The sequence below is a fragment of the Eptatretus burgeri genome, chromosome 2, assembly GCF_056783735.1.
Source record: "Eptatretus burgeri isolate ZD-2024b chromosome 2, Ebu_testis_v1, whole genome shotgun sequence".
In the NCBI taxonomy this organism is placed as follows: Eukaryota; Metazoa; Chordata; class Myxini; order Myxiniformes; family Myxinidae; genus Eptatretus; species Eptatretus burgeri.
Genome location: NC_140962.1, coordinates 72845890 through 72870498, shown reverse-complemented (window position 1 = coordinate 72870498; position 24609 = coordinate 72845890). Strand labels below are relative to the sequence as shown.

At 45.1% G+C, this 24609-nt stretch overlaps 2 protein-coding genes across 6 annotated transcripts in view; one reads left to right on the top strand and one right to left on the bottom strand.

Annotated features, from left to right (window-relative positions):
- Positions 1-13146, bottom strand: part of UIMC1 (ubiquitin interaction motif containing 1) — a 74572-nt gene extending 61426 nt beyond the window's left edge. The window contains exons 1-4 of one of the 2 annotated variants that reach the window (XM_085869812.1): positions 12982-13146; positions 5299-5347; positions 5091-5169; positions 3899-3953 (exon numbers count right to left, since the gene is read on the bottom strand). In XM_085869812.1, the coding sequence (XP_085725938.1) occupies positions 3899-3953; positions 5091-5156 (121 nt within the window). In that variant the 5' untranslated portion in view covers positions 5157-5169; positions 5299-5347; positions 12982-13146. The remainder of the gene's footprint in view (positions 1-3898; positions 3954-5090; positions 5170-5298; positions 5348-12981) is intronic. The other variant, XM_085869813.1, reaches the window with a different exon arrangement.
- Positions 13147-13694: 548 nt separating this feature from the next.
- DDX41 (DEAD-box helicase 41) overlaps positions 13695-24609 on the top strand; it is a 51438-nt gene continuing 40523 nt past the window's right edge. For 2 of the 4 annotated variants that reach the window (XM_085869815.1, XM_085869814.1), the window contains exons 1-7: positions 13695-13957; positions 20156-20275; positions 20460-20601; positions 20771-20845; positions 20967-21027; positions 21600-21736; positions 21877-21949. In XM_085869815.1, coding sequence (XP_085725941.1) covers positions 13874-13957; positions 20156-20275; positions 20460-20601; positions 20771-20845; positions 20967-21027; positions 21600-21736; positions 21877-21949 — 692 coding nt within the window. In that variant the 5' untranslated portion in view covers positions 13695-13873. Of the gene's footprint in view, positions 13958-14041; positions 14192-14382; positions 14940-20155; positions 20276-20459; positions 20602-20770; positions 20846-20966; positions 21028-21599; positions 21737-21876; positions 21950-24609 lie in introns of those variants that run through there. The other 2 variants (XM_085869816.1, XM_085869817.1) reach the window with 2 other exon arrangements.

The window sequence follows — 24609 nt, the reverse complement described above, 5'->3', positions numbered from 1 at the left end:
TGGATGAGCGGCCAGGTCCACGAGACTGAAGGGTCTTACCTGCGCCCTCGTGGCGCAATGGCGGGCAAGCCGCGATGTCAGCGTAGCTGCGCCTGGCTCCGTGCCCCTGGCGTGGCCGGTGAGCTCTCTCCGGCGTTCTCCGCGCAGGCAATTGTTTCACCGCCGGCACCACGGTTGGGGAGGGGAACGGATGGGGTGACCGGCGCTTTCTTCGTGCGGAGCTCGGTAAGGGAGAGGGGAATTGCTGACGCTCCGTCCAACGAGTTGACGCTCTGGACCGCACTGGCTCCGGCGAACTCCTCCTGGCTGTGGCCTCCACTGCACCCCTTCTCCAGCGGCGGTCCACACTCAGCCCTCTGGTTCGCCTCTGAGCCCTCCTCCGCATCCCTGCTCCACTCAGCAACTCGCCCTCCTCGCCCCCCAACTTCGACCTGAGCTCCTTCCTCTCCGTCGATCGGCCCCTGTCTGCCTTTCCCCATCTGCTTCGAGCTCAGTCTCCTGACTCTGCCCCACCGACACTGCCTCGAGCTGCATTGTGCTCGCGCTTATAATGGCCGGGGGAGGAGTGCGTATGTAAATTTGTGGATCATAGCGGGTTTGGAGGCGGGGCTACACCACCTGATGCTCAGCCATTGGATGGATGAAAAGTGGGCGTGAATGATTCCTGATCCGATTTCTTCTTCGAAAAGATCCCATTCACAACCCATGGCACGACGTTCGGTAGAAAGGCGAAGGTGGTGGGAGTTTGCTGTGGTGGTTTGGGAAGGGTGTTGGTGGTGGCGAGTTGGTTGTTGGCAGGCGTCGTTTGAGAGTGGGGGTGAGGCGATGTTTGCGGGGTGGGGTTGTGGATGTGAAGGGGGCGGAGGTGGTGGTGGCTTGGTGTAGTTGTTTGGGGGCGTTGTTGGTGGTGGCGATTGGTCCAAAATAATGACAGCAAAAGAAAAACGGCCATCTCAAAGGATCGCAGCCCTGTGAACACGGAAATTCCCTCTAAACAACGGTGGGGAAATCCAACTACACAATTACTTATCGTCATAACTGATCTAAGGTCCTTTATGGTGGTCTGCGAATTTCCACAGCCGTTGCAATATATTGTTACGGCTGTGGAAATTCGCAGAACACCATAAAGTTTCCTGAGATCAGTTCGATCGATAAGTCTGTGTTCAGTTAGATTTCCCCACCGTTGTTTCATGGGAATTATTCGTGTTCACCATGCTAAGACCCTTTTCGTGCCAAAAAGGAGTCCGAACACACGGAATGAAAACGCAGACAAGGAAACCTGCGCTAGTGCGCGGGTTTTCGTACTCTCTGCGGCGCCAAGGCTGGCACGAGAAGCGGCGAGGCGCTCGCTCCCGATTGGTGGATGCACGACATGGGGAGGAAAAAGGGGAGGAACCCCTCTTTGGAAGAAGCTTCTCAAAAGGAGGTGGAGCCGAAAACGGGGTGGAGCGAAGGGCAGAGTCCCGCGCGATTTAAGGTGGACCGCACGTGAGGCTCCCCGTCTATCTCTCTCCCCTGTCTCTGTCTATCTATCTCTATCTCTATCTCTCTTTCTATCTCTATCTCTATCTCTCGTTGGCGCTGGTCCACCTCTTGGGGCTTCTCTCTTCTTGGTTCATGCTCCAGCGTTCTCCCTGTGGTGGATGATTCCTTCCCCCGTCTCCCGGTGGTCCTGTGGAGCGACCTGTTGTTGGAGGCACGGGCCGGTGACGAGTCCAGGCAACACATCAGAGACGCGGACTGAAGGCGCAGCTCTGCCGGCTGTGTGGTGCGAACCTGCGCGTCTGGGCGAGGAGTGCCGGAGAGAACTTTCCGGCCACGCTAGCTGCCGTGGGGACGGGGCGTCACGACTCGCCGACCACCGAGTGGGGGGGGGGCAGGTAACCTGCATTGGTCTCGTGGGCCTATTCGGTCAGCCAAGGCTCACGGACCCCATCTACCTCCCTGCCTATGGGGAGGTCTTTCCTTTTGTTTTTGTACGACTGCTGTGGCGCCGTGTCCCTATAAGTAGACCTGTGTAAGTGACTGTACATTGCTCGTATTCGGTGGTAACGCTTTCTATTTGTTGCTTGTGCATACGTGCATGACTGCCTGGCTGTACATACGTGCTTAGTTGTAATAAATGTCCTTGCTTGTGAAATGTATCCCGTTCGTTGCGTCATCTATTCCCCATTGAAAATGCCATCTTGCATCGCGGAATAATTAGTTGGTTTTTAAACACCCGGTAAAGAGAATCGGATCCATCGAGGTCGGCGATAATACCCGCTCGGTTATCGCTGTAGAACGGAATGGACCGCTTAAGCGGTTCGTGTCCCAAGCCGACCAGCGGAGAGGTACAGCCCCTCGGTAAGTCACCCGCGCGAGTACTTAGGTATTTTGATATTCGGCGAGCGACCCTATTTAGCGTGGGTAGAATGCGGACTGGGCTGTGGTGAGGTGAAACCCCCACCTGTGACTGGTTTCTGGCGATAGTTCCAGGAGAGTCACGACTGAATTGTCCGTCCGGTGGGCGACGCGGTTGCTATTAGTGGAAAGCGGCCGATCGCACGCCGGCGGGCGCGAATTCGTAACAAAAAAAATATATATATATATATATATATATATATATATATATAAAAAAATATATATATATATATATATAAAAATATATATATATATATATATATATATATATATATATAAATATATATATATATATATATATATAAAAATATATATATATATATATATATATATATATATATATATATATATAGACCCACGCACTCTCACCTTTGAATGGAGGGAATAGCCAATCCACTCTCAACTAATTGACTACACCCAGGTGGCTAGGATTATATAAATGATTGACCCCTCCCACACTCCTCTAGCCAAAGTAGCTGCATAAAGCAACCCAAGAAGACTGAGAAGGGTTTGAAACAGCGTTAGCACTTACCTTGTGCAAGTCTTCTTGGGTTGTTTTATACAGCTACTTGGGCTCGACTCGAGAGGAGTGTAAGAGTGGCCAATTTTATATATATATATATATATATATATATATATATATATATATACATATACATGTATATATATATATATATATATATATATATATATATGTATATATATATATATATATATATATATATACATATATATATATATATATATACATATACATATACATACATACATATATATATATATAAATTTTTATAGGAGAATATGGAAGGAAATTATATGCTTTTGTATGAGTAAATTTTATACCTTAGGCTTGATCTGCCTCAAAAATCCTCTCATCTTGCTTGAAAGTTAATGGGACCAGCTCATCATTATTAACGTTGGTAGCGATTATGCAAAATCTCAGATCCATGGATGCCGAAGATTTAAAATATATTTACTTTGAATGTTTTTACCCATTACTATCTACTGTAAGTTCAAGATGAATGCACTGGTAGATCTGTACAATAAAACAGACACTTGGGTTCAAACAAACAAAATAAAAAGGCAGGCCAGCAAATAACTGATTTGACACAAGTTTCAAACCCCACTCAGGTTAAGGGTATTCCTTGGCATTTATTCACAATGGAATGGAGGGATAACAAATTTTAAAATGTACAGAATAGCACCCCAAAAAGCCTGGTGTTGGCTTTGTGGTTCGAATGGCTGGCTTAGGATCTTGGGGTCCCGAGTTCGAGCCCCGTTTTTCCGTTGAATCAACACCAGGTGGGGTTGTCTCACCCTGTCATCCTTCCGAGGTTGACAAAATGAGTACCAGTGTACTGGTAGAGGGGCACAGCATCAGTGGCACAGCCACGCTTCCAAGAAATTATAACTACCCGGCAGCCAAGCTGCCATACGCAAGAACAGAACAGAACAGCACCCCAAAGGAAGATCCTGACACAGAGCTCTGTCCTACCAGATCTCCTGAAATTATAGTGCGCTGAAGGCTCTATCGAGTCCGCATCAACTGCCTGCATATAAAAAAAACAGATCACAAAACATTAATTAGTGCATGGCAAATTTATACCTTCATTATATAAAAAAAAGAGCAATTTATATTCGTTTCAGTATTCATTGAAAGATGGTGGACTAATAATCTACACACATATTTATCATATACACTGAATGTCTTCATAAGTTGTGGCCAAGCACCCCAATATGTAGAGCTTCAGAGCTCAGAATTTGGCACGTAAAAGCCTCAGACCACTGAACTTAAAACAAATACCTTGTACATCAGTGGACATCAGTTGGACATCAGTGCTAAAGATCAGAGAAAATGGTGACAAAGTATTGGAAGTGAGCAGTCAATCTGGATTTATATTTGAGCGAGATGAAAAGCGCATTTGACAGAGTGGAGTTGGAGGCAACAGATTATTGTAAATGCTGATGAAGTGAGAACATAATAAACTCAGAAAACAGAGGCTTGGAATCTGCCCGTTTTGGGACAGAAAGAAGACTTGAGTTTTGACACCATCCTCGTCCATGCCAATGATTGTCAGGGCTTTGATTAATTTTAAAAGATAATTGAAATACTGCCGGAGAAACCAGATCGAAGGAAAACTTCACCCACATGTTCCCCAAGCCTTTGGGATACCAGGGTATTCACAAATAATTAATACGTCACATGGTCTGGCAGCCGTATTGGATGGAACGAAAATCTTTAAAAAATATATATTTCTGTTGAACCGCTTCATCAATATAGGTTAAACTTCACAATGATGATTGAGTAGTCATGGGAAACGTACGTTTTAAATTTCAACCTGATCGGATGCATGGTATGGCAGCCAGAATTATATAATATTTTGAATCTGTGTTCAGGGATTTAAGTTAAACTTAGTACAAGTATTATAATGATGCAATAATGTGGGTGGAAGCATATCTGGCCCTGTCATGCCCCACCAGAAAAATCTCAAACTTGTGATGGGTTTGAGGGGAGAGGAGCAGCGATTGAAACCCAAATCCTATCCAGGTTTCTCCTGATGACTCCATCTTTGATCTTTACTTATTCTGGTTCCTTCCAAATTACTCCAATGCAGTGCTGTATTTGTTCTGCCGTTTGATTACCTTGGTGTTCAAAGCAGCCACAGTTAATAGTATTACTTGTTTACCTTGGTGCTGGAAATCTGAACGTTGGCAACATCTTCTATCCCGTCATTAGATCCATTCTGCCTCATCGTGTTGGATTCACTATCGAGAAAGAGAAACAATAGCATTTGGTTTTCACAAGACACGTTATGTATTGTATCCATCACCATTCCTTACTTTTAGACAATATAAAGCCCATCCGAGAGTGGGAAAAAATATATATGTTCTTACCGCACCCCTCCTCTCAAGAAATTTATTCCACATTGTTCAGAATAAAGTGCTGTAAAGATAGAAAGGTTTATTACATTTGGGAGGGAAAAAAAAAACGCACCAGTATTTACAAAGTCCAGTACCACAAAACTGCACTATTCTGTAACCGTACGGTATTCAATTTTTTTATGGTTTGCAGATTTTTACACTTAAAGGTTTAAGCCGTTATCAACAGACCGTAATTGGTCATTTTAAATCTCTTGACTTTACCTGACCAGGACATTTAGTCCACTACAAGACGATGGCTTTCCTCAACATGGTCCATTCTGTTCTATTCAATGCAATTTGAGACCATTGTGATCTCCAAATAAGTTTGAAAATGTAACCTCTCAATGTGATCTTTAGTCTACCTCACTTCTTTCAGAGCTTTCTCAAGGAGTCCAAGTTACCACTTTGTAATTTTGCTTGTCCATTCTTGCAACGTGTCTCGCTCAGTTACAATTCCGGTTTTTGTCTGTAACCAGAATGTCTAAGAATTTTGTTTTCCATCTGATCCCTTCTTGTCCCTTTTGGTTAGGTCAAGACAGCATCTTTCAACAGTTCTTTGCATAGTTATCAATCTTTGCTCATTCTTCTTTGCTGCAGACAAAGTTTCACCGCCATAGGTCATTGTTGGGTAAATGCACAGATTGCAAACTTTTTACACCACGCACACGAAGCTAAAAGCGGGGTTAAGCAATTGGTTATTGTCTGTCTGTCCGTCTTATGAGTATATGATCGAGAAACGACTTATTAAAATCAAACGTTATATTTTGAACACAAATTGGAAGATAGGTATTTCATTTTACTGTACTTTGGCTTTGAATCCATCCTGATCACATATGCACAGAGAGGAGTGAGACAATTTTTTTGACTGTTTGCCTGCCAATCAAACAAAATTGAAAATCATTCCAAACAGGAAAGTTACTGTTTTTAAGTATGCCGTAATGGACACATACGACAGACATGAATAACTAATATAATGTGTTAGATAAGGTGGTGTAATAGCCACTGGGAAAATGGAAAATGTCTTTGTCATATTCATCATAAGCCTAATCTTTTGCTTCTTCAAGTTGAGCTCAACCATCATGGTTATCGGGTCTTCAGAATTGTTTGAAATCAAGGCAACGCCATCTACGAATCGAGACTGTCATTGGAGGAAGACGAAACTTTTATCCCTCTATTTTCCCCAATTTAGCTGTTGGAAGACTCCTTCTGGGCATCCAGGAAACTATTTTGGTGAGATTGTGTCCCACTGTCTGACACAGCTTTCAAACTTGATCTTGCCATGACATTAATGCAGTTTCAATGTCGCTGTTCTACGATTGTATACCTCACTTACATTGATAGACAGTGTTGATTTATCTGGAATTCACATTTAGGCAATGCAAAACTTGTATGGTGCCATTTGTTTCCACAATGTTGAAGACTTTTTCATAATAAAATTTGAACGGGCACTCGGTAGAGCGCATACCTTCGCCACCGCTACTTTTTTCCAGGCACATTTGAAAAACGTCATTTAAAAACGTCCATGACGTCACAACCATCAGTCCGATGGACGTCAAATTTGGTGTTAGACGTCATTGAGGGCAGTCCAACAAAATGGAATGATAAACACTGAAAAAAATTGAAAGTTTAAAAATGACGTCATCTTGTGACGTCATTTTGACGCGCTTCCAATCGCGGACTACCATCCTGAAAGCTCTTATTTCACGGAACATTTTAACGTTGGTCTCATGTCAATAGCTCTATTAGATCTGAAGTTATGCCTACAAGTATATTTTGACCTTGAGTGTGACCTTGACCTTGACCATAGAGTTAATTTGCAAAACCTGTTCATAAATAAGCAGATATTTTGGTACTGATCATAATGCTTGGATTTGGGACAATTTCCTTTACAAATTATATAGATATTTGAATATAAAATATCAGGACATTTTAGCCACAATTGAAAAACGTTATGTTCAAACGTCAATGATGTCATAACGGTCAGTCCGAACGATGTCAAATTTGGTGTGTGACGTCCTTAAGGTAAGTCCTACAAAAGATTATGATCAAAACTGATGGTCGAAAATTGAAAATTTACGTCATCTTGTGACGTCATTTTGACGCACTTCTGATGATGTCACGTCAAATCTGACACCACGTACCCGAAAGATATTTCGTCGTGGAACAATATGGCATTGGTTGCATGTCGATAGTTGTCTTATGAAGGAAGTTATGCTCAAAAGTTTGTTTTTGACCTTTTCATGACCTTGACCTTTGACCCGATCGCTCCCAAAATCTAATCAAATCGTCCTTAGATAATCACGAATCATCCCACCAATTTTCATGCAATTCGGTTTAATACTTTCTGAGTTATGCGAATAACAAACAAACCCTAACAGTTTTGGAAAAAAAAAAGTTGCAAAATTTGTTTTGTTTTTTCTTGAACAAATTTTTTTTGGGGGGGGTTGGAAATCACTTAAACATGTAGAAATGCAAAAAAAAATTCCAATATTTTTCAAATAAAATCGAAATTTTTTTGAAAAAAAGTTGCAAAATTTTCTAAGTTGTTTTTTTTGGACCAAGTCCAAAATCTAATGGCATGGTCCTTGGACCATACTTAATCCCCCCCACCAATTTCGTCGAAATCCGTCTGGGAGTTTTTCCGTAATACTATTCACAAGCAAACAAACAAATAGGGGTGAAAACAGTAACCTCCATCCATCTTCGATGGCGGAGGTTAACAACAAACTATGTTGTCTCCCAACCCACAAGATGACGAGACAATCTTAAAGGTTGAACACAGGTACGAAATAACATCCACGTTCAAATCACATCCTTGGCCACGTGCAGGACCCCTTTCCACCCCTAAACCACCTGTAGGTCACTTAAACCATGTGTAATCCTCCATCCCACAAACCACCCCACTCCCAAACCACCTAAAACACCCCCTCCTCAAACCACCTGTAACCCACCCCCTCCTCCTCCTCAAACCACCTGTAACCCGCCCCCTCCTCAAACCACCTGTAACCCGCCCCCTCCTCAAACCACCTGTAACCCGCCCCCTCCTCAAACCACCTGTAACCCGCCCCTCCTCAAACCACCTGTAACCCGCCCCTCCTCAAACCACCTGTAACCCGCCCCTCCTCAAACCACCTGTAACCCGCCCCCTCCTCAAACCACCTGTAACCCGCCCCTCCTCAAACCACCTGTAACCCGCCCCTCCTCAAACCACCTGTAACCCGCCCCTCCTCAAACCACCTGTAACCCGCCCTCCTCAAACCACCTGTAACCCGCCCCTCCTCAAACCACATGTAACCCACCCCTCCTCAAACCACCTGTAACCCCACCCCTCCTCAAACCACCTGTAACCCGCCCCTCCTCCTCAAACCATCTGTAACCCGCCCCTCCTCCTCAAACCACCTGTAACCCACCTCCCCTCCTCAAACCACCTGTAACCCACCCCCTCCTCCTCCTCCTCAAACCACCTGTAATTTCCCCCCTCCTCAAACCACCTGTAATTCCCCAACTCCTCCTCAAACCACCTGTAATTCCCCACCTCCTTCTCAAACCACCTGTAATTCCCCACCTCCTTCTCAAACCACCTGTAATTCCCCACCTCCTTCTCAAACCACCTGTAATTCCCCACCTCCTCCTCAAACCACCTGTAATTCCCCACCTCCTCCTCAAACCACCTGTAATTCCCCACCTCCTTCTCAAACCACCTGTAATTCCCCCTCCTCCTCCTCAAACCACCTGTAATTTCCCCCTCCTCCTCCTCAAACCACCTGTAATTTCCCCCCTCTTCAAACCACCTGTAATTCCCCCCTCCTCCTCATCCTCAAACCACCTGTAATTTCCTCCCTTCCTCAAACCACCTGTAATGCCCCCTCCTCAAACCACCTGTAATTCCCCCTCCTTCTCAAACCACCTGTAATTTCACCCCTCCTTCTCAAACCACCTGCAATTTCCCCCTCCTCATCCTCAAACCACCTGCAATTTCCCCCTCCTCCTCAAACCACCTGTAATTTCCCCTCCTCAAACCACCTGCAATTCCCCCCTCCTCCTCAAACCACCTGCAATTCCCCCCTCCTCCTCAAACCACCTGCAATTTCCCCCCCTCCTCAAACCAACTGCAATTTTCCCCACTCCTCCTCAAACCACCTGTAATTTTCCCCCTCCTCCTCAAACCACCTGCAATTTTCCCCCTCCTCCTCAAACCACCTGCAATTTTCCCTCCTCCTCAAACCACCTGCAATTTCCCCCTCCTCCACAAACCACCTGCAATTTCCCCCGCTCCTCCCCAAACTCCCTGCACTTCCCCACCTCCTCCTGAAACCACCTGTGATTCCGCATCGCCTCCTCAAACCACGTGTAATGCCCCAACTCCTCCTCAATCCACCTGTAGTTTCCCACCTCCTCCTCAAGCCACCTGTAATTCCCCACCTCCTCCTCAAACCACCTGTAATTCCCCACCTCCTCCTCAAACCACCTGTAATTCCCCACCTCCTCCTCAAACCACCTGTAATTCCCCACCTCCTCCTCAAACCACCTGTAATTCCCCACCTCCTCCTCAAACCACCTGTAATTCCCCACCTCCTTCTCAAACCACCTGTAATTCCCCACCTCCTCCTCAAACCACCTGTAATCCCCCCCTCAAACCACCTGTAATTCCCCCCCCTCAAACCACCTGTAATTCTCCCCCCTCAAACCACCTGTAATTCCCCACCTCCTCCTCAAACCAACTGTAATTCCCCACCTCCTCCTCAAACCACCTGTAATTCCCCCCTCCTCAAACCACCTGTAACCCCCCTCCTCAAACCACCTGTAACCCCCCTCCTCAAACCACCTGTAACCCCCCTCCTCAAACCACCTGTAACCCCCCCTAAACCACCTGTAACCCGCCCCTCCTCAAACCACCTGTAACCCGCCCCCTCCTCAAACCACCTGTAACCCGCCCTCCTCAAACCACCTGTAACCCGCCCCTCCTCAAACCACCTGTAACCCGCCCCTCCTCAAACCACCTGTAACCCGCCCTCCTCAAACCACATGTAACCCCACCCCCTCCTCAAACCACCTGTAACCCCACCCCTCCTCAAACCACCTGTAACCCGCCCTCCTCCTCAAACCACCTGTAACCCACCTCCCTCCTCAAACCACCTGTAACCCACCCCCTCCTCCTCCTCCTCAAACCACCTGTAATTTCCCCCCCTCCTCAAACCACCTGTAATTCCCCATCTCCTCCTCAAACCACCTGTAATTCCCCACCTCCTTCTCAAACCACCTGTAATTCCCCACCTCCTTCTCAAACCACCTGTAATTCCCCACCTCCTTCTCAAACCACCTGTAATTCCCCACCTCCTCCTCAAACCACCTGTAATTCCCCACCTCCTCCTCAAACCACCTGTAATTCCCCACCTCCTTCTCAAACCACCTGTAATTCCCCCTCCTCCTCCTCAAACCACCTGTAATTGCCCCCTCCTCCTCCTCAAACCACCTGTAATTTCCCCCTCTTCAAACCACCTGTAATTCCCCCTCCTCCTCATCCTCAAACCACCTGTAATTTCCTCCCTTCCTCAAACCACCTGTAATGCCCCCTCCTCAAACCACCTGTAATTCCCCCTCCTTCTCAAACCACCTGTAATTTCACCTCCTTCTCAAACCACCTGCAATTTCCCCCTCCTCATCCTCAAACCACCTGCAATTTCCCCCTCCTCCTCAAACCACCTGTAATTTCCCCTCCTCAAACCACCTGCAATTCCCCCCTCCTCCTCAAACCACCTGCAATTCCCCCCTCCTCCTCAAACCACCTGCAATTTCCCCCCTCCTCAAACCAACTGCAATTTTCCCCACTCCTCCTCAAACCACCTGCAATTTTCCCCCTCCTCCTCAAACCACCTGCAATTTTCCCCCTCCTCCTCAAACCACCTGCAATTTTCCCCCTCCTCCTCAAACCACCTGCAATTTCCCCCTCCTCCACAAACCACCTGCAATTTCCCCCGCTCCTCCTCAAACTACCTGCAATTCCCCACCTCCCCCTCAAACCACCTGTAATTCCCCATCTCCTCCTCAAACCACCCGTAATTCCCCAACTCCTCCTCAAACCACCTGTAATTTCCCACCTCCTCCTCAAACCACCTGTAATTCCCCACCTCCTCCTCAAACCACCTGTAATTCCCCACTTCCTCCTCAAACCACCTGTAATTCCCCACCTCCTCCTCAAACCACCTGTAATTCCCCATCTCCTCCTCAAACCACCTGTAATTCCCCACCTCCTCCTCAAACCACCTGTAATTCCCCACCTCCTTCTCAAACCACCTGTAATTCCCCACCTCCTTCTCAAACCACCTGTAATTCCCCACCTCCTCCTCAAACCACCTGTAATTCCCCACCTCCTCCTCAAACCACCTGTAATCCCCCCCCTCAAACCACCTGTAATTCCCCCCTCAAACCACCTGTAATTCTCCCCCCCTCAAACCACCTGTAATTCCCCACCTCCTCCTCAAACCAACTGTAATTCCCCACCTCCTCCTCAAACCACCTGTAATTCCCCCCTCCTCAAACCACCTGTAACCCCCCTCCTCAAACCACCTGTAACCCCCTCCTCAAACCACCTGTAACCCCCCTCCTCAAACCACCTGTAACCCGTCCCCTCCTCAAACCACCTGCAATTTCCCCCTCCTCCTAAAACCACCTGTAACCCGCCCCCTCCTCAAGCCACCTGTAACCCCCCTAAACCACCTGTAACCCGTCCCCTCCTCAAACCACCTGTAACCCCTCCCCCTAAACCACCTGTAACCCGTCCCCTCCTCAAACCACCTGTAACCCCCCCTAAACCACCTGTAACCCGTCCCCTCCTCAAACCACCTGTAACCTGTCCCTCCTCAAACCACCTGTAACCCGTCCCCTCCTCAAACCACCTGTAATCCCCCCTAAACCACCTGTAACCCCCCCTAAACCACCTGTAACCCGCCCTCCTCAACCACCTGTAACCCGTCCCCTCCTCAAACCACCTGTAATCCCCCTAAACCACCTGTAACCCGCCCTCCTCAACCACCTGTAACCCATCCCCTCCTCAAACCACCTGCAATTTCCCCCCCTCCTCCTAAAACCACCTGTAACCCGCCCCCTCCTCAAACCACCTGTAACCCCCCTAAACCACCTGTAACCCGTCCCCTCCTCAAACCACCTGTAACCCGTCCCCTCCTCAAACCACCTGTAACCCGTCCCCTCCTCAAACCACCTGTAACCCGTCCCCTCCTCAAACCACCTGTAACCCCTCACCTCCTCAAACCACCTGTAACCCGTCCCCTCCTCAAACTACCTGTAATCCCCCCTAAACCACCTGTAACCCGTCCCCTCCTCAAACCACCTGTAACCCGTCCCCTCCTCAAACTACCTGTAATCCCCCCCTAAACCACCTGTAACCCGCCCCCCTCCTCAAGCCACCTGTATGCTCCTCGACACATTAAAATGAGAAACATGTATAAATCAGAAACTAGTTCTTACCTTTTAAAGATATATTATTATTGGTAAAACACCTTTGGCGTATTTATACATTTTCCTAAGTTAATCAAAACCTCCCGATGTAACAACATTCACGATATCAATTCGCAGAACATCAACATTCGCTCCATTTTTTTTTTCTCCACCATCCTCCAAATCAAGCTCCATCCTCACGATGTAAAAAGCAGGAATAATCTCTCCGGATATCAACTGGGATTCCCGAAGACGAAACTCAGGAGACGCCAGAAAGTCGAAACAGCCACATTCCCGCCAGTATGGAGAAACAAGTGAACGAAGGAATTTCATTTTCTCTTATTTCTACTTCAGTCGCCCTGATCTTCAGATATTCAATGGTTCACACAAAAGAGTCAGATAGTTGTTGGTTTTTTAATTTTAATTCACTGCGCTGTATAAATTTTATCAATTGCAAAAGGCGGCAGGAAATGTAATAAACAATGATGACCAACAATTGAGCTTAATAAAATGTTCGTTATACACCTCAAGATGTCCCTTTAAACACAGATGCGTTATTTTTTCCGTTTCTCGTTATTTTATGATCAGCATGGGTAAAAATAACAGAATGACGAAGTCACAAAGAAAGCCATTGCTGCATAAAAACGTGAGTACTACCACTCGGTATGACACTGTAGTCGGTAAAATCTCCATTGCCACAACGACCAAATTTGGTGAACTATATAGATAGCTCGTAGATCTGGGAATGGCCAGAAATCTTCAAAATAACGTTGTGTGTGTGTGTGTGTGTGTGTGTGGTTTTTTTATACGAGTGCGTGCCCGTAAGTGCAAACAAACAAACAAAACCTTTCAAACCGCGTGCCACAAACAACAACCACACAGGCCGTTCCTTCGCTCTCACGTGGCCGTACGTAAAAAAAAAAAAAAACACCGTTCAAAGCGCGAGCCAGAAACAACAACCACCCCAGCCGTTCCTCGGTTCAAGACCTCTATCACGATCCGGGAAGTCGAGAGAGTGAAAAAAAAATATTTCCTCACTGCAAACTTTATGTCTTGTACTTGATAAAGCTTTAACCGCTTAATTTTTAGCACAATGGAGGACAGGGAATTTAATCTGAATGGATTTAAAGATGATACCGATGAAGAAGAGGAAAACCAGACGGGTCAGATGCAGAAGGTAGGCCAACCTTCATTATGACGTAATATGCGGCACGGTACCTTGAAAAACAAAGACGACAAACATAGGTCACATTCAAACCGATTTGATTGTTGAAAGGAAAAGTTGCACTCATTGGTATAAATGAAAGAATCGAGAAAAGAAAGAATGAATGACGTAATTGGGAACGGCAAGGCCTTGTCCGTGTTGATATCGGTATAAATAGGTTTTACCTCATCACCTCTGCCAGCAAAGGTGGGCGAAGGTTATGTTGTCGCGTGCGTGCGTGCGTGCGTGCGTGCGTGCGTGCGTGCGTGCGTCTGTGTCTGTGTGTGTGCGTGTGTGTGTGCGTGTGTGTGCGCGCGTGCGTGTGTGTGCGTGTGTGTGCGTGCGTGCGTGTGTGCGTGCGTGCGTGCGTGTGTGTGTCTTTAGCTGAGCAAGATATCTCAAAAAATTGTTTTCGAGAGGTTGAGTGTGTGACGGACCAATTGATGATGATTCGATTTCGGTGAAGATCTGGATCCGGATACTCGAGTTTTTTTTTTTTTTAAGTGATTCTTTAGTATTGAGAGATGGGGCCAGAAACGATATACTGTACAACATGAGATCTCAACAAGTTGTGACGAAACTTGGTGGACGAGTTGGTTCGGTGACAAGAACAAGCCTCTTCGATTTTGGTTCAGATCGGGATTCAGATCCAGCCTATCCATCCATTGGGACCAGACTGTGCAGAGCATTGTTGCTGCCTCAGCAGTTTCCTTGACTGTTGGACACAATCCTAGATGGGTCGACACTGACGCAGGATACTCGAATGGGTCAATAATCCCAGCAAGCTGGTACTCATTTTGCTGGCCTCAGAAGGATAACAGGCTGAATCAACCCCACCTGGTATTTATTCAACAGCCAAGCAGGATTTGAACTCAGGACCCAAGGATCCCAAGCTCACCATTCTAACCATTAAGCCAGCATCAGGCATATCTCACCCATCCGTGGGATACAAAAGGTAAACTGTTCAGCCTGGTGTAGGTATTCGCTCTACCGAGTGCCGTTCTCCTGTGTTTATGTTTTTCTATCATGACAGGCTTGTACAATAAGCTTAGCTGACCTTGAGCAGGATATTTGATCATTTGGATACAATTTATTTTGTACAAGGGTCTATTTAAGCTCTTGAAGGAACTAAAAAGGACAAAAGGCAGCAGGTATGAAAACTACCAAAGGGTGTGGAAGGTGTGGGGTGGGGGTAATGGACATACACAATAAGACAGAATGGAAAACACAAGAACGAGTAACAATAACCCAGAGAGGAACACAATTCGAAAGCATCAGCGTGTGTAGAAGAGATCATGGATGTGCATGGGTGAGCACACAAGGTCGTGATGGGCAGTACAATTGAAGAAGTGGAGATGATGGATGCAGAATCATGAGAATAAGGCGACTCATGAATGCAGATGGGAAACCAGTGTGGATTTGGGGAGGGTGAGCAGGTAAAAGTTTCTTGAGGAATGTGTGTGACATGGGGTCGTGTGGGGAGGACACAAGTCTGGTAGTGAAGGAGGACCAAGTCCAGACGTAAGCGTATATAAAATCGAGAACTCGAAAACTTGCCGCCTATCAGAGGTTAACAGTCCTTGGGAATCCACCACCTGCCTTGAGAAACCAATGGTATGGAATGATACCAAAGTGAGGAGGATGATACTTAAAAGAAAAATAGGCCGTTCTTTCCCACTCTTCCCTCCAGGGCTTCATCTAGGCAGTGCACCTCCAACTCTGCTCATCTCCATCCGAATCAATGATCTTTACTCCTGCCATTAACCCTTCCTAACCCAACCCCATAACTATCTGCTTTCTGTATTTCCTCCCCTTTTTTCTTTATTCCTTTCCTGTTCATTTATTCTCTTGCTGGTTGTGCCAAATTGCTGCCCTGCTCTCTCACTGTCAATTTTATTTTGGTCTTTCGTGAGCCTTGCTCTTGTGGAGAAAAAAAAAACAAGAAGCTTTTAATGATGTGTACACACAGCGCTGGTGGGAGAGTGACAGAATGAGAGAGAGAGGGAAGAAGGGCGCAGGCCCGAAACGTTGCTTCACCTTTTTTCCCAACAGTGGTTAGCATAACGTCTTTCAATATTTGGTTTTTAATATTAGTCAACCCTCCTAACGGAGGCCCTACCTTATTTAATTATATCCTTTTTCAGGCGCATCCTCAGCCACCTCACTCTCTGGGGTCTTAAGGCGTATCTTGGGTTAAGGCATCTTAAGGCGTATCTTCAGACACCTCACTCTCTGGGGTCTTAAGGCGTATCTTCAGACACCTCACTGGTGTCTGAAGCCGCCATGTTTTTTGGCCGCCTCAACCATGCCTTGACTTGGAACAGGCCGTAACAATTTCTTAACGATAAAGTTTTTTGCGTTTTTTTTTTTTTTCACTTTCCTCACTCATATTATCGAATGCCTGTTTATCATAGCTACGAATCGTTGGGTAAATTTCAATGCTTATAAATGCTTGTAAATGCCCGTGTTCGTGGCTTTATTTCATTTCCACACGTGCCTTAACCTCGAGAATTTCTTGATCTCAGCCAAATTTCAAAATAATATGGAATAGGCAAAGCCAAGAAGCGAACGTAGAATTCTTCTTGCATTTGATGCTGCAATTTCCGGTTACTTCAGCCTGGATTCGGGATCAGCAATCAAATAATGTAAATCACGATTAAAAGTTATTTTTTGATGATGCGGGAGATATCTTTATTAAAATCAGTGGCGGAAATATACACCATGTCTGATATTTGGATCTTTCATGTCTCCGACGATGCCTTTATCTCCCGGCATGCATCATTCCCCATGACAAAAACCGGAAGCAAAAGGGTCATAGCTGACGACACGGATTCCAAATTGCCAGGGTATTGTGTTGTTGTTGTTGTTGTTGTTTCCTATTCTCTCATGTGCACGCGTTGAGTATGAAGCTCACTACGTTCGCTATAAACTTCTTTATTTACTTCAGCAGTAGTTGCATCTGTGAAAAATAAAGTGTTAATTTGTCCAATTCAGACATCTCCAGATGCATGGTGTTTATATAACCAATCGGCAATTGCTAATCGCTTGTTAAGCCAGCCGTTCAGCTCCTGTTTTGCTGTTTTGCTTCAGCTGTTTTGTTTGAGTGCTTGCTTGAGTGCTTAAGCCACTTGGTGAGCGATCTATAATATTTACACTGTCACTGAATATATCGATGGACTTGAACAAAGTTCAGGGCCCCCACCCACCTGCATTTGGCCGTGAGGTGAGTTGGGCAGTTGTTCGCTCACTGAAAATGTGCAATTTTATCTGACACCAAGTATCCCCTTTTTGTACGATCTTCTTCCATTACACAACCTGTCACTTCGGCATAGATAGGTACAGATAAACAAAATTAAATGTTTCATTTTAAAGTTTCTTCAAGTGTTTCGATGAAGTGCTTGCTTTGAGTGGAGTGCTTGTAACATCTCAAGTTGGGAACGCAAAATAAATTAGATGATTACAATGAGTAAAAAATGTTTTCAGTTGTTACAATGACAAAGCAATGAATCGCCACATCACTGCAGAATAGCCGAGAGGTACGCACGCTTGCTCCAACTCGAATAAGCTGTCGAGCCTGGGTTCGAATCCCGACCCAGCTATAAACTGTCATCCCGGTGTTTCACAGGCACGGTGATTCGCTAACACTTACGGTGATTCATCAATATGTGTGCCGTAACTCAGATGAACGTTAAACTAGAAGTCACATCTGCCGGAATCACCCCTTCTCCTCTCCCTTTCTCCTCCCCCTTCTCCTCTCCCCACCTCACTCTCCCCCCTCCCCTCTTGCTCCCCCTTCCCTCTCTCTCACCCCTCTCCTCTCTCACCCCTCTCCCTCCATCTCTCCCACCCCTCTCCCTCTGCTCCCCCACCCCTCCTCCTCTGTTAAGGGGACTGTTAAGCACTGACGGTTTAGTTTTGAATTTACCAGGTATATCGCGTGGGTTTTAAATGCTCCCGTCTGGTTTTACATCGAACCCGGTGGTTAAAAAGAAAAAGTTGCTGTTTTGGTGTGTGTTATCACCATTCCATTCCCCTCCCCTCATGCCACCTTCCCTTCCCATCACACTGCCTTTCCCCCCTCCCCTCACACTTACCTTCTCCCAAACCCCCTCCCCCTATGTGGTCTCCACGTTCTGTATTGACATGTTGTTTTAATGTACCCCATTTTGTTCAATCCTGCACAACCCCCACCCCCTCCCTTTCCTCACAAGTCCCACCACCAAATGCAAGTCAAGAACCCCTCCCCCCATGCTTATCTCCTCCCAAACCCCTTCCCCCCATTTCCCAGAGTGTATTGCGATATTTGGTGAGGCATCACTTCCACCCTTCCAAGCTCCCCCCCCATCTTCACCCCCTCCTCGCTCCCCCACACCTGCTGCGTCACTTCACTCTCTCCCCCGCACCTACTGCGTCACTTCACTCTCTCCCCCCTGTCTCCTCTCCATCCCCTCCCTCCTCTCTTTCCATCCCCTCCCTCCTCTCTTTCCATCCCCTCCCTCCTCTCTTTCATCTCTATCTCTATCTCTATCTCTATCTCTATCTCTATCTCTATCTCTCTCTTGTTCCCGGCAACGAAGTGACAGACTGTCTGTTCGTAGTAAATACAGAAACATGAAAGTGATTTAAACAAAACCCAGCTATCTATTCACTGTGACTTTGCCCTTTGACATTTTGATCCAATTATTAATATGGTCTCCATATTCTCATTATAAAGGTTTCTTGAAAAGTTTATGACAAAAGCTCAAATGGGAAAAGAGTTATGACCTGAATATGCACTCACTCATGCATGCACACACACCCACTGATATTTCATGACAACTGGGAGAAAGACTAAAGAGGAGGGAAATATTTTTAAAAAGAGTTGGACAGATTTGAGATAGATAAAGATCACTGGAATGGCTAAGAAGAGGTGAGCTCAATTGGGATGGAAAACGATTCATTATAAATGCCTAAGACCAAGGACACTACACCAATGGCTTTAAAAACAATGGTAGGACTGAGCCAATCAGACAAATGTAAGTTCTGCAAGGTGGAAACAGAAAGCACGAGTCACCGCCTCTCAGGATGTAAAAAACTCATGTCAGAACAGCTGACACACAAACACACACCAAGGTATGTAGAGTAATTCACTGGCACGTCTGTAGCAATTTCAATATCGCAGTTCCACAAAACTCATGGAAACATGAACCAAGAGCAATCATTGAAAACAAGGAAATAATGCTCACGTACAACCTTATGATCCCATCCAGCGTGAACATAGAAAACAAAGCGCAACGATCAGACATATATTACTCATATACAAAAAGGCAAAGAAGACATTGCTTATTGAGGTTGCAGTACCCAGTGATTTTGGTCTAAATAACGCAGAAATCAAGAAAATGACCAAATATCAAGAATGAAGTGAAAAGATCATGGAAGTTGAAGAGTGCCGAAATTGTACCAGTGTTAATTTGAGCAATGGGAATGCTAAAGAAGAACCTCACAAAGATCCTACAAACCATCCCTAGGAACATTACCACAAACAAACCACAGTTGGAGGCTGTCCGGGGCTCAGTGACGATCCTGAAAAGAGCCCTCAGGGCAAAACTCTGAGAATAAGAAAACTTCACAACTTCGCCATGGATCATGATCCTTCACTGGAACGAAGGTGGATACTTTGAGTCCTGGGAGGGCTCCATTCTCCTTTCTGAAACCCCAATTATGGAGATAACAAACGACACACACACACACACACACACACACACACACACACACACACACACACACACACACACACACACACACACACACACACACACACACACACACACTCTTGCAAAACTACTTCTCCCACTAAGCGGGGAGTGGGCTAAGAACCACAGCAGCAGCAATACCTTAACTAAATGACACTGGAAACAATGCCCACATTATCCAACATGGTGAACGTTTTGAGGAAGTTCTACTTGCAACTGGGCTGAATGGAATATATGCAGGTTAGAGGGTGTAAGTAGAATTTTAAGACTTTATTTTTTTTTTCCTTTGAAGTTTGGTGATGATGTGCAAAGCAGTGATATAAAAGATAGAAACGAAAAGAGACACGTACATACAGACAGACGCTATCCTTTTACTTCTATAAATTATGTTTTATGATTGGGTCCCCTTCGGCTCTGATTTTATCATTCCTTTGTGCAGAGAGTTTGTGTAAGAGAGAAGGCAGGTATGGAGAAAGAAGACGATGAAGATGAAGATGACGAGGATAACAACGAAGACTACCGACCCTATATTCCTGTTCGAGAACGAAAAAAGTTGCAGGTACAGATGCTTTATGTTATTTTAAATGTGATTCAGCATGCCTTTGGATTTTTTAAAAGGTATTTACAATTTGCTACAGTCAGTTGCAAATTGTAAATACTTCAATGGACGACACATCCCGCCTCACTTCCCTCGCTTTTATTGCAGTGCCTCACGAGAATTTCTTGGTTGTCTTTCTCTCCAGCTCCAGCGGTTGTTGCGGAAGCGTGCAGGTGCACGTGGGACCGGAGAAGGAGAGGTAGAGCAAATTGGAGAGGGGTTTGGAGATGAACGCTCCAGTGTTAGCCTTTTGGACCAACACCAACAACTCAAGGAGAAAGCAGAAGGTACTGGCAAAAGGATAAAAATGCAAGAAAGGGGAGAGTTTAGAGAGGAAGGAGAGGTGGGGGGGGGGGAGGGGCATTCTTTTTTTTCATTTTGAAAGCTATGACACTCAAACTTTGAGTTGCAAATAACACATACCAACTTTTTCAAAACGTGTGCATATTTTCACAGCGAGGAAAGAGTCTGCAAAAGAGAAACAGCTGGAAGAGGAAAAGAAAATTTTGGAGAGTGTTGCTGAAGGAAAGGGTATGGTATTATGCCTTCCTGTTTCAACTTGAATTTCAACTTGTGATGATCTCATAAATGTACGAGATAAAATACCAGGAGTTATCCAACTGCACAATGAATTATTTCTTCCCCATTTCAGCTCTGATGTCTGTAAAGGAGATGGCCAAGGGAATTACATATGATAGGCCGATTAAAACCAGGTATGTGCCATGAATATGTAAGGATTGTGACAATCTTGCATTAATTTTCAGATCACAGCGATGTGATCTGTCCTCGTGCCTTTTTTTCATTTCTCAGTGCTTTCGTTGCACCGATATGTCGTTTGCACCTTCTTGGTATTGAAAGCCATGCTTCATGAGGTCCATGCTTGGCACAGCACAACATAATTGCATTTTAGTTGAATCACAAAGTGCCCATGGGCATCTGTCTGCCAGCATTAGTTGGTGGATGTTAAACTGGGCATCCTGTATGCTGGCATTATTTGGTGGACGATAAACTTGGCGTCCCGTCGGCCGACATTAGTTGGTGGGCGTTAAAGATCCCACGGTGTCCTTTGCGAAAAGTAGGCGAACTATCGCTAGTACCATGGCAAGTTTAAAATTCCTGCACTAATCTTAGTCGAATGTCGGGCCTGGCCAGCCGGTTCGTGAAAGACTTGGGACAAGTTTAACCCGACCAACCCCACAAGAACGTGGGAATGATTGTGGTCATTAAAATGAGAAGATAAAGAGTCCATGGCATTATGGTAAATGTCCCGTCTTGGTTTGTTTAGCTGGAGACCACCTCAAGCGGTTTTAGCTATGGGTGAGGCACGGCACATTCGTGTGCGCAAAAAGTGGCATATTCTGGTCGAGGGAGAAGATTTACCACCCCCAATCAAATCCTTCAGAGAAATGAAGTTTCCTCCAGGTGCGTACTTATAATTCCCGACCCTTTTTCTACTTTTGAAACAACAATGAATGACTTCTTGATAGCAAAGACCAAGTTGTGTAATTGCCATGGCTTGTCTGACCAGATAATCATGCATTTTTTTGTCCTTGTGGTGTTAGCAATCCTGAAAGGACTGAAACGGAAGGGGATTGAGCAGCCCACACCAATCCAGATACAGGGACTGCCGACTGTGTACGTCTTCTCCATCCCACACTCTTGTGCTTTTCCTTTTCTTCAAATATTCGAGGCCTCTCATTCTTGCTTACTTTCTTTGTTAAATACCATGCAAGGATATCCATGCATGAAAATACCTGCGGCATTAAAAGGTTCTCGAAACAGCGTTCATTGCCACATGAGAACTCTCCTGTTTTGCTCATTATCAACTGGAATACATGTATGCTTATTATATGCCATTAGGTTAGTTGATTTACAATATTGTTGTATCTTACTATAATCAAGAAAATTTGCAACATTATACGATTATGAGCCTTACTAAAATTGAGCGTCGAGGTGTCATCAAATGTTTATCTAAAGAAAATACCAGCTTCAAATAATTTCACGAATGCTTTGTGGCCATGTGTGGTGAAAGATCATGGAGGAAATTGTACGTAAATCACATGCTGGACAAAGGCATAAATAGACATCAACATACTTTAATATGAATTACAAGGCTATGAGTAGATGTGAGACAAATACACAGTACACCTATATATGGAATTTGAAGCTGGGTTCGAATAATCCACACTCGAAGAGAGCCCTTTGTCTGTCTGTGTGTGTCTGTCGCCATTTTTCTCAGAGTTGGCTGAACGGATCTGCGTCCAACTTTCAGAGGTTCATCAGTGTCGTGTGGGGAGTGTTTTAGGCAACAAAAATGTTTTTGAAATTTTTGAAAAAACAAAGTTCGATTTATTTTTAATTTTTTTTGTAATTGCTCTGGAGTGCCTCAGCCTTTGTACCTATGTGAAAGGTAATATTAAATGATTCCCAACCCCATTCCTTAGAGGGTGTCGGGAAGTGTTTTATGCCCCACAAAAAATAGACCAGGCAATAGTGGGCAAAAAATAGACCGGGCAATAGTGGGCTACTCCTGCTAGTCATTATTTAAAGGTGATTTTGAACCTGCCATTTGTTTTGATGTGAATGCTAAATTATCAGTGACATGACACTAAACTTAGGTTGGCCTGATCATAGTGACATAGCAGTAAACAGAGGTTGCCCTGATCATAGTGACATGACACTAAACAAAGGTTGGCGTGATCATAATGACATGACACTAATCACAGGTTAGCCTGATCATAGTGAGATAACACTAAACATAGGTTGGCCTGATCCATGTACTGTACAACAGTATAACATGTACAACATGCATGCCGAACCATGCCATGATTAACATTGACATGACACTAAACATAGGTTGGTCTGATCATAGTGAGATAGCAGTAAAGGGAGGTTGGCTTGATTATAGTGAGAAAGCAGTAAAGAGAGGCTTGCCTGATCATAGTGAGATAGCAGTAAAGAGAGGTTGGCCTGATCATAGTGACATGACACTAAACATAGGATGGCCTGATCATATTGAGATAGCAGTAAAGAGAGGTTGGCCTGATCACAGTGCTAAACATAGGTTTGTCTGATCATAGTGACATGACACTGCACGAAGAATGGTCTGATCATCGTGACATGACATGAAACAAAGGTTGGCCTGATCATCGTGACATGACATTAAACATAGGTTGGCCTGATCATCGTGACATGACACTAATCATAGGTTGGCCTGATCATAGTGGCATGACATTAAACATAGGTTGGTCTGATCATCGTGACATGAAATTAAACATAGGTTGGCCTGATCATCGTGACATTACATTAAACATAGGTTGGCCTGATCATTGTGACATGACACAAAACTTAGGTTGGCCTGATCATAGTGACGTGACACGAAACATAGGTTGGACTGATCATGGTGACATAGGAAACATAAGATGGCCTCATCACAGTGACATGGCACTAAACAAGGATAGCCTGATCATAGTGACATGACACAAAACAAAGGTTGGCCTGATCATAGTGACATGGCACTAAACATAGGATAGCCTGATCATAGTGACATGACACTAAACATAGGTTGGCCTGATCATAGTAACATGACACCAAATATAGGATGGCCTGATCATAGTGAAATGAAACAAAACATAGGTTGGCCTGATCATAGTGATGTGACACTAAACATAGGATGGCCTGATCATAGTTACATGACACTCGACATAGGTTGGCCTAATCATTGAGGTCTTCAAATTACAGCTAATATAAAGCATAATGTGGGGCGGGGGAGGTTCTTCAAATATCAGCTAATATAAAGCTTAATGTGGAGGGGCAGGGAGGTTCTTCAAATTCCAGCTAATATAAAGCATAATGTGGGGGGGGTCTTCAAATTCCAGCCAATATAAAACATAATGTGGGGCGGGGGGAGGTTCTTCAAATTCCAGCTAATATAAAGCATAATGAGGGGGGCGGGGTCTTGAAATTTCAGCTAATATAAAGCATAATGTGGGGCAGGGGAGGTTCTTCAAATTCCAACTAATATATAGCATAATGTGGGGGATGGGGGGTTTTCAAAGTCCAGCTAATATATAGCATAATGTGGGGGGGTAGGTTCTTCAAATTCCAGCTAATATAAAGCATAATGTGGGGCAGGGGCGGTTCTTCAAATTCCAACTAATATATAGCATCATGTGGGGGGGGGGAGGTTCTTCAAAATCCAGCTAATATAAAGCATAATGTGGGGCAGGGGAGGTTCTTCAAATTACAGCTAATATAAAGCATAATGTGGGGCGGGGGAGGTTCTTCAAATATCA